Source organism: Fulmarus glacialis, unplaced genomic scaffold, assembly GCF_000690835.1.
Source record: "Fulmarus glacialis isolate BGI_N327 unplaced genomic scaffold, ASM69083v1 scaffold27446, whole genome shotgun sequence".
NCBI classification, from domain to species: Eukaryota; Metazoa; Chordata; class Aves; order Procellariiformes; family Procellariidae; genus Fulmarus; species Fulmarus glacialis.
The window spans coordinates 6,717-15,748 of record NW_009219192.1 but is presented as its reverse complement, the minus strand read 5'-3'; the positions used below and the strand labels follow the sequence as shown (position 1 = coordinate 15,748).

The following is a 9,032-nucleotide window of genomic DNA, read 5'->3' as shown; positions in this document are numbered from 1 at the left end:
CGCTTTGTGGGCAGGGCCGCTCGCCACCGCCCCCGCGGCTGTGTCCGAACTAGTCGCGCTGCTCTGGGCCGGTCGCTCGTCGGGTGCGCCGAGCAGCTGCCTGGGTGTTGGTGCCGGCATCGGGGAAAAAGGCAGAAAAGAGCGAAGTTAAATGGGAGAGGGGCGGCTTGTGCTGGAGCCAGCCGATGGGTTAATTTTCACGTGCTTGCATACATTTGAAAGTCTTAGTAGTAGTTACAGTGCTTTGCTGTCTCCTCAGTAACGTTCTTTTCTGCAGCTGAAGAGAGTAAAATTTCACCCGTGTGAAATCAGTGGGGCATTTGTGACTGAGTACAGTCAAGTCCCGATTTCGGCCTGAATATTATTTTATAGCTGTCTTAAGTACATTGCCAAACTCATCAAGACTGATTTCCATCTACGTTTCAGTGTCTTGTATTATAAATCATACAAAATACAAAAATATAAATAATAAAACTTACAAAAAAGAGAGCATTCAGTTTTAGGACGAAATTGTGTAGGGAGTGTTTTGACCCATGCTGATTTTTAAAAAGTGGAATATGTTACAGCCAAAAAAGGTGTGCGCATTCATATGGTGTAGAGTATAAAGATGGAGAAAATGAAATGTCAGTAAAATTGGGTTGCTCTTTAGAAAGTTTCAAGTTTGTCACTGAGTTTTCTTAAGGAAAGCTTATTTTGGTTAGTGCTATTTAGCCCCTCTCGACAGTGAATGGAAAGTAGTATGCTCGCCTCCATTTGTGATTGTGTACATTTTTTTCATTTCTTTATACGGGCCTTACAATCTGAAATGAAATAATTTCAGAATGTTTCTGTTTCTATCCCAATGTAGATTGTGGGGTGACCATGGACAAGAAGCTTTAGAATCTGCCCATGTTTGTGTGATAAATGCAACAGCGACAGGAACCGAAATACTCAAAAACTTAGTGCTACCAGGTAAGTAGATATCTCTTCTGTATTTTCTTTTTAATGTATCTGATAATTTAATAATGCGTAGTTATTCATAGTAATTTTTTTTCCCCAAGGTATTGGTTCATTTACAATTGTCGATGGGAGTCGGGTCTCTGGAGAAGATGTTGGAAATAAGTAGGTTTGTTACTAGTTTCCGATACAAATTGAGAAGTAACAGGGTTTCATCAGTAGTTCCATCTCTATACTTGTTAAGAAATTCTATAAAATTCTTAATAATTTTAAAAGCCTCTATATGTTTCCCTAGGTCTTCTGGGGTTTGGATGTTTGTGACATATACAGCATGCACGATCATTTTGATATTAGCTGCTAAATTTTACGTAGATTTTAGTTGCTAGTTTTGTATCTTACAGATCTATTAGCTTCAAGTTTATAAAGACACAGTGGTCTACTCAATATAAAAATATTTTAAAATAACTTGTTTGCTGTAATTTTGAGATATGACAATGCAAGATTTAAGATTTGCTTGTGTTTCTGCATGGCTAAATGTATTTTCCGTAATTTTGGTGATGAAAATAACTTATTCTTCATTAGCTAATCATTGTGAAACTGTCACTGATAGCCATTTATTAGCTTTCATAGCTTTGAAAGGCTGTGCGCAGCAGGGAAAAGGATAAGAGACTCTTTACAAATCCTCTAAAAAATAATTTTTTTTACTAATTCTAGATCACATTCTGTTATGCTTCAGATAGATACCTATAAATATCTGTCCACTTACAAGGGTTATATATGGGGGAAAGATATTCCGTTACATGAGGAAATGAGTACTAATGGGTCTTTAATTAGCCTAGTGAAAAAGAATCTGCAGTATGGTCCTGGCTTCTAGAGGAGTTTGGCATGTCTTATTTTTCAGATTTGTTGCTGAGGCATTGGAAAGTTTCCTTAAGAAACTGATCATGAGGAAAATATTACAGTGTGGGGAGAAGAAAAGCAGATTTAAGGGGCAACTCGGTTTGTTGTATGAGAGTCAGCAACATATTCTGCACTGCAAAATGTAGCTTTAATGTTTTTCTTCAGAATAAAACTTCACACATAACTCTTTCTTGTCTCCTTTTCAGTTTCTTTCTACAAAAAAGCCATATTGGTCAGGTAAGGAGATAACAAATGTCACTTTAGGTATATTGAAAGCATGAAGGTATTGAGTAAATACTCAAATATAGTATTATGAGTAATGCTAAAAACATGTATGTATAGGTTAAAATCTATTTATTCTTTGGCAGAATTCCCCATGCTTACTTTTTAGTTGCTCGTAAGTGAGAAGATAAGCTCAATTCTGGCAAGATTGAATGGGAAAAATGAACAGGATATCGTTAAGAAAATCTTTGGAAGGATAAGGTGGAAGAGAATTGTGGTTGAAGGAGTAAAGCTAAGAGTAGAGAGGTGGATGGGGGGGGAAAATCACAAAAACAGGAGGGTACAAAAGGCGTAGGTAACTCTTGGAAATTAATAAATAGCTGTCACATAATTTTTGTTACTAAAAATGGTCTCAAACAAGTGCCTGCTGTTAAGGGATTTTTTTTTTTCTTCAGATAAGCAAGGCTTGGAAAAAGAAATCCTAGGTTATGAAGAAGTCCTTTTTTTCTTTTTTTTTTTTTTTTTTTTTAAAGCATGTAGCATGTGTAGTACTTATATACTGTATAAATTACATTTCAAGAGGTTAAACATTTTTTTGATTGTTCTGAAACAGAGTCGTGCCCAGAGTGCCACTGAGCTCTTGCAAGAATTGAATAATGATGTTTCTGGAAACTTTGTCGAAGAGGTTTGTTTTCCTAAATTAGTTGTACGTTTCTTGTTATACAGTGTGATAAAAGTGTGGAATAATAGCTATGTGTTGTCTTTGTAATGTTTCAGTTTAAGTAGCTTCATGATAAAATAACATTTGAGGAAGAAGATCTTAAGTTATTTGCAAAAAGTCAATTTATGTGTTTTTAACATTATTTTATAACTTTATCATAATTTTATAGCTTTCACTTAACACTTTACATTGAATGTTGAACAGACTTGCTGCATGTTCAGAAATTTTCAGTGTTTCATGACGTATTTTTTTTTTCCTACTATTTAGAGTCCAGAAAAACTTCTAGACAATGACCCTTCCTTTTTTAATCGGTTTAACTTGGTGGTTGCAACGCAAATACCAGAAAGGTAAAGAATCATCTAAAGATGTTTGTTTGTTTGTTTTCATTCAGTTGTAAAAGTAGGTTTCAATTGCAGGCATATTCTTGTAAACTTATGCAAAACAGAACTCTGTCATTGTGAAGGAAAGTTACAGTAAATGATGGCATTTTTCTATGGACCTTTTTATATGTTAATACAAAGTGTAAAATCTCTTTCAGATCCATGCCTGACTCCTAGGTGCTCTCTCCAGGTGTATTTGTCTATGTCAAGTACTCTCTTGTAGTGAAAGTTGTTTATGGTCCAAAATCTCTATAACAAGTATTCTTATGTAAAACCTAACAGATAATGGGAGCTGTGATACCTTTAGATTTTTGCAAATGTATTTTATCATTTGTATAGGTCTTTCCATTTTACCCATGTATGTAATTATTTTGCCCATATAAACTTGTCCAGACCAGAATTTCTTGATTTTTTTTTTTTTTTTTTAATTTTTCTTTAACCTCTTTCTGCTGAGAGGCCTTTCCAATGCTGCCTTCCAGTAAACAGTACAGATGAAAAATGACAGCTCTCAAAGTACTGAGAAGCTTGGGGGAGATGAGTGTGCTTCTGTTTCAGTAGACAGCTGCCTCCACAGAGGCAAGAGATTGCTGGATAGAAGAATTGTTAAATCTTGCTTTTGTAAGGAAATGGCTGTTGTTCATACTTTATATACATCTCCCTCCCCCTACTTACAGAAGAGCTAGACGTATAGAAATAAGAGCCAACTTGCCTCTTTGAAGTGGCAATTCCCTTACAGGCATTTGTGAATAAAGAGTATTTCTTATGTGCTATTCAAAAACCTATGTTTGGAATTGCCCCTACTAGAATTTATGTTTGTGCAACACACAGATCTAGTTCTTTTTTTCTTTCTTTCACAACTCATTGAAGTTTTTTGTTTAATTGATATTTGGAGCATTTGGGAGGATGGAGTTAAATATAAGTAAGCTAATGGATAAATATATTTCTAACCTACTGTAAATTCATGTATAAAATTAATCACCTTATATGTGCTTAGAATCATGATAATATTAGAGTTCTCTCATAGAAAACTTCTCTTTCACAAGGACTTGTATAAGAGTTAACTTTATAGTTAACTGTTGTCCTCTTGTATGTCTGGGGGAAAAAAAAATGTTTATCCTTACAGTACCTTGCTGCGCTTGGCTGAACTTCTCTGGAATTCTAACGTTCCTCTGCTGGTCTGCAGGACTTATGGACTGGTTGGTTATATGAGAGTCATTATTAAAGAACATACAGGTTAGAGGGTTTTCTGAGATAAAGACTTTTCTAAAAGGTTTAAAGCTTCAATATGTAATTGATTTTTTTCTTTTTTTTTTTCATCTTTATCTTGTGATGTATTTAGTATTTAAGTCTTACGTAGTTTGCAGTTCATCACCAGGAGCATTCTTTGAGGAATGCGTAGAAATTATGGACTGCAACAAATAGTAAAATTGGAGACTCTCCTGACATTAAAGTTAACTTACCCAAAACACTTATTTTGAGAATCAAGCAGTTAAACGAGCAGATGATGCACTGTATTTGATGTATAGCTCTGTTTTGAAGGCTGGACGCAAAACTGTGAAATGCATCGTGTATTTTTTTTCACAGTTGTTGAATCTCATCCTGACAATATGTTAGAAGACCTGAGACTGGACAAACCATTTCCAGAACTGAGGGAACACATTCAGTCATACGACTTGGATCATATGGACAAAAAGGTTGGTATGTGGTTTGCACTATGTGCTCTAAGACAGATGCGGACATAGAACAGGGATTCTATGACTCTTGGCAGATGACTTTTTTTGGTGCCGAGTCTCATGTGAGCAGAGGCAGCTGTAGAATCAGTCACGAGGTACTATTTTTGGCCTCTGCCCCAAATGTTATAGTCTGTATTTAAATCTTCAGCAAGTGGGGGTCTTGGGAAGTAAGGAGTATTCTTGGACGACTTGATCATTTATTAGATTGATTCCCCCTCACCCTCCCTTTTTAAATTATTTTTATGATTACCTACTGCTGCAGAGCTTTGCAGTGTGGGTATTGGTGCATAACAAGTTACACTCTAGAGAGGTATTGGAGAACTTTCTTTTAAGTAAAGGAATAATAATTCAATAATTTGTTTTATAGTAGTTAGAGAATGTTATTTCTGAATCAAAATCTGGAACATGTTGTGTGTTTTTACACTAGTGGAAGGGATGTTAGTTTACATTTAAAATAGTTTTTTAATTTGTCTCCCGTTTTTGTCTTTTCTCAACTTGACAAATATTTCTCTGCTGTTCAATTACAGGACCATAGCCACACTCCATGGATTGTGATTGTAGCCAAGTATCTAACAAAATGGTTCAACGAGGTATATTGCAAAACTGGACAAGTCATCAGTCTATTATTATTATTACTACTTTAGATATGTCTTTTCTAAACGATTATTATTTTGGCAATGTATAACAAATAAAGAAAACAAGGTGGAATAATAAAAAAAAATTACTGATTGAAATACAAGCGAATGTACGTGAACAATGACAAACTCTAGAGTTCAGCAGTCCGAACACAATGAGGTTAGTAGCAGATATTTTAAAGACAAAATGTTTTCGTGTTTTTAAATTTAGAGAAGTGATCAGCTGCCAAAGAGTTACAAAGAAAAAGAAGCCTTCAGACAACTGATACAGCAAGGTAATATATGTCCTAGGAGTCACTTATTGATACTGGCAGAAATATATAAGGCAATATCTGAAAAATAATCAGAAGTTCTCTCAGGGTTAATTTATGAAAATCGGCTGGCATATGTGGTACAATTCTTCTGCTAAATGATTGTTTTATACAGGTGGATCTTACGATCCCAGACTTGCTTGTAAATTCAGTTTGCCAGCGTTTCTTACTGTTTGCTGTTTCAAGATCAAGAGTATGTTTTGATTTGGGCGGGAGGAGAGGCCTTAAAAGAAAATCCTGTAGAAAATGTTGATGTTTAACATGGACAATGTGACAAAGAGGAAAGCAAGTGGCTTTTGACACTGAAATTGTTATTAACTGCAAATATTTGGTTGGTCAGTTGACCCACCAAACTGTTGGTAACCACTGCAGCTCTAAATAGCTAGTCTAGAGAGAGAGAAATACTGTAACCAGTATACGAACAGACTTCATTTTTGCAGATGTTTCAATCTAATACCTTTTGCGGGTGCTAAAATTAATGAGGCATTTTTAAGATCTAGAAATACATTGTCTTAAATGATTGTAGAATAAAAACATTAACTAAATTTTGTTATTTCCTCGTTTAAAACTGGCCTCTGGCCTGTGTGCAGATTACTGAGTGGTTCTGTCATCCTTATCCCCAGGTTGGGTAGGGAGCTGATCTGATCTGTAATAATTACCTTTGGTTAAATTAGGTTTTTAGTGGAGTCCATTTCTTGGTCTGGCTTGCTGCATGGGTTCATAACTGCTCACTAAATTTGACAAAAAAACCCCAGCACAACATGACTGGGGATGGGAAGGAGAGTTGAATTGTCTTTTTGCCACCATCTACATGAATTTAGTCATTATGAAACTTTACTCTTTCTCACACAAATAAACTGGTGTTTCTGTGATAAGTAACTTCTATTTAACATAATGGGAAAATTAATCATATGCAAAATGTATATGTAGTTAGTTTTATCAGTACGTCTTACTGGTAATTCAATTTTTTGCTGATCAGTTATTATGCCACAAATACATCCAAAGCCAGTCTGTTGGTAAGACCTAAATGATGAGATGTAATTCAGGGGATTGTGTATTTTTAATTTTTTTTTTTTTCAATAAGGTATCTTAAAGAATGAAAATGGGACCCCAGAAGATGAGGAAAACTTTGAAGAAGCTATAAAAAATGTGAACACAGCATTAAATACCACAGAGGTAAAACAAAAGTTTATATGACAAAATTGAAGAAATTGCAGCTGCCGCATTTTTTCAGAACATATTATGCACTTTTAGGACAGGAATTCCATTTGCAACATTTATATTTAGGTAAAACAGGATTAATACAATTTTTAAAATTGAAATCGTGTAGTAAAATAGACCTAGACTAGGTGGCACTGTAACTTAAGGAAATTCTTTTATTTCCTTGCTCATGCAAGGAGGCCACATTTCCTTCCTGAAGACTTGAATTCAAGTATAGAATGAGTCAGTAACCAGAGTTCATTAGTAGTGTATTCCTGTCTTAGATTTTATCAGATTTTCTTTTACAGATTAAACTGTAAAGTGCTTGGTACAATTCTAAAGAATTAGCAGTCACTAGTGTGGATGATGTCCGATTTAAATACATTGCTAGGGGAGAGACTCAGAAAGCATTTGTTGAAATTGTGCTATATTGAAGCCGCTTGCTGTAGTATTTATTCTGTATAGAAATGGAGTGCTGCAAGGGACGTTTGACTCCACAAATTCAATACTTTCTTCTTGAAGAAACACGTTACGGAATTTGTTTCATAAACTGATCAAGCTTAAAAACATTAAAAGTGAAGTTTTCATTGTTTTTAAAAAATCCTGAAGTAGTAACTCATGGTTTAGAATTGATCTCTGATTTCCTTAATCTCTCGTACATGGTAAATTGCAAAAGCTACATGAGGTAAAAGCACATTCTGTGATTCCTTCTAGATTACATTCCATTTTCATTTGAACTGTGCTGATCCTTGCTTGGACAGTCACATTAAATCTCCTGAGAAAGCAGCAGGTAAATCTTAGTGCTGACATCTGAGCCACTACGAGCCATGTCCTGGGCTATTAGTGGTTGATTTCAGTTTATGTGCCAGACTGAACTGCAGCAGTTAGGGAGTCAAAACACACTCACTTTTGCAGCTCCTCTTCATTTCCCCAGCTTTTTCGCTGCTCTGCCTCTAGCAGGTAGCATGGGCAGCTGGGACTGGTAGTACCTTTTGCTGATGCTGCTACCAGTTTTTTTAAATCTTCCATGTAGAAGAAATAAGGTGAGATTTTGTTTGTAACATTCATCTAGATCAGAAGCATGTGCCTTGTTCTCAGGCAGTGCTACTATTTGAAATATGTCTGAGAAGCACTGACTGTGTTAAGATTCAGAAGAGGTTTTGGTATGAAACTCTGAGGTCACTTAGAGTTGGATCACCTCTGTAATGAATGTTGAGATAATTCAAGAAATCCAAAGTCAAGTAAATACAAACCCAATTTTTTTTTTCGTAGATTCCAAGATGCATTCAAGAGATTTTTAATGATGATTGCTGCATAAATCTCACAGAGCAGGTAATAAGTAATTAAGGGTAAGACTTAAATGTAGAAAAAGCATCATAAATAACTTGTGTACATGACTGTCTCTTGTGCATTTGCAGTCACCCTCCTTCTGGATTTTGGTTCGAGCTGTAAAGGAATTTGTGGCAAATGAGGGGCAAGGAAGCTTGCCTGTCCGGGGCACTATTCCTGATATGATAGCAGACTCCAATAAATTTATCAAATTGCAAAATGTGTAAGTATACAATTTTTTCTTTAATAGTTACCAGTAAATGGTGATGACTTCAGACCTCACAAAATGCATGAATTCCTGTATTTAAAAAAACAAAAAGTGTGTATGTGGGACCGGGGTGAGGAGGGGTGTGGGAGCACAGCAGCCTGGGGCTGTCTGCTCCCTGTCTAGAGCTATCTGCTGTTTGGAACCAGGGCCTAAGCCTTCAGTGCATCCCAGTTTCCTAAGATTGGGTAGTAACTTTTCTTAGTTCAGATCTAGTAAAGACCTTCCTATAGATAGTAGATCCCATAGTCCAGCTACTGCTGTCCAAAGCAAATTGTTGCTTAAACACAGCCTTTGGTTTTTCTTCTCAATATGTATGTCAACCTGGTTACAGAAATTCTAGGTTCCTAGATATTTAATTCTAAATATTTAATTCTAATTAATGCCTTTGATGGGATTG

At 35.7% G+C, this 9,032-nt stretch overlaps 1 protein-coding gene across 1 annotated transcript in view; it reads left to right on the top strand.

Moving 5' to 3' along the window:
• Positions 1-903: 903 nt before the first annotated feature.
• Positions 904-9,032, top strand: part of NAE1 (NEDD8 activating enzyme E1 subunit 1) — a 14,105-nt gene continuing 5,976 nt past the window's right edge. Inside the window, 12 exon segments of the mRNA XM_009580280.1 lie at positions 904-951; positions 1,041-1,105; positions 2,043-2,073; positions 2,672-2,743; positions 3,047-3,126; positions 4,283-4,392; positions 4,744-4,853; positions 5,420-5,482; positions 5,739-5,802; positions 6,923-7,014; positions 8,311-8,370; positions 8,457-8,590. Of these exon segments, the coding sequence (XP_009578575.1) occupies positions 904-951; positions 1,041-1,105; positions 2,043-2,073; positions 2,672-2,743; positions 3,047-3,126; positions 4,283-4,392; positions 4,744-4,853; positions 5,420-5,482; positions 5,739-5,802; positions 6,923-7,014; positions 8,311-8,370; positions 8,457-8,590 (929 nt within the window).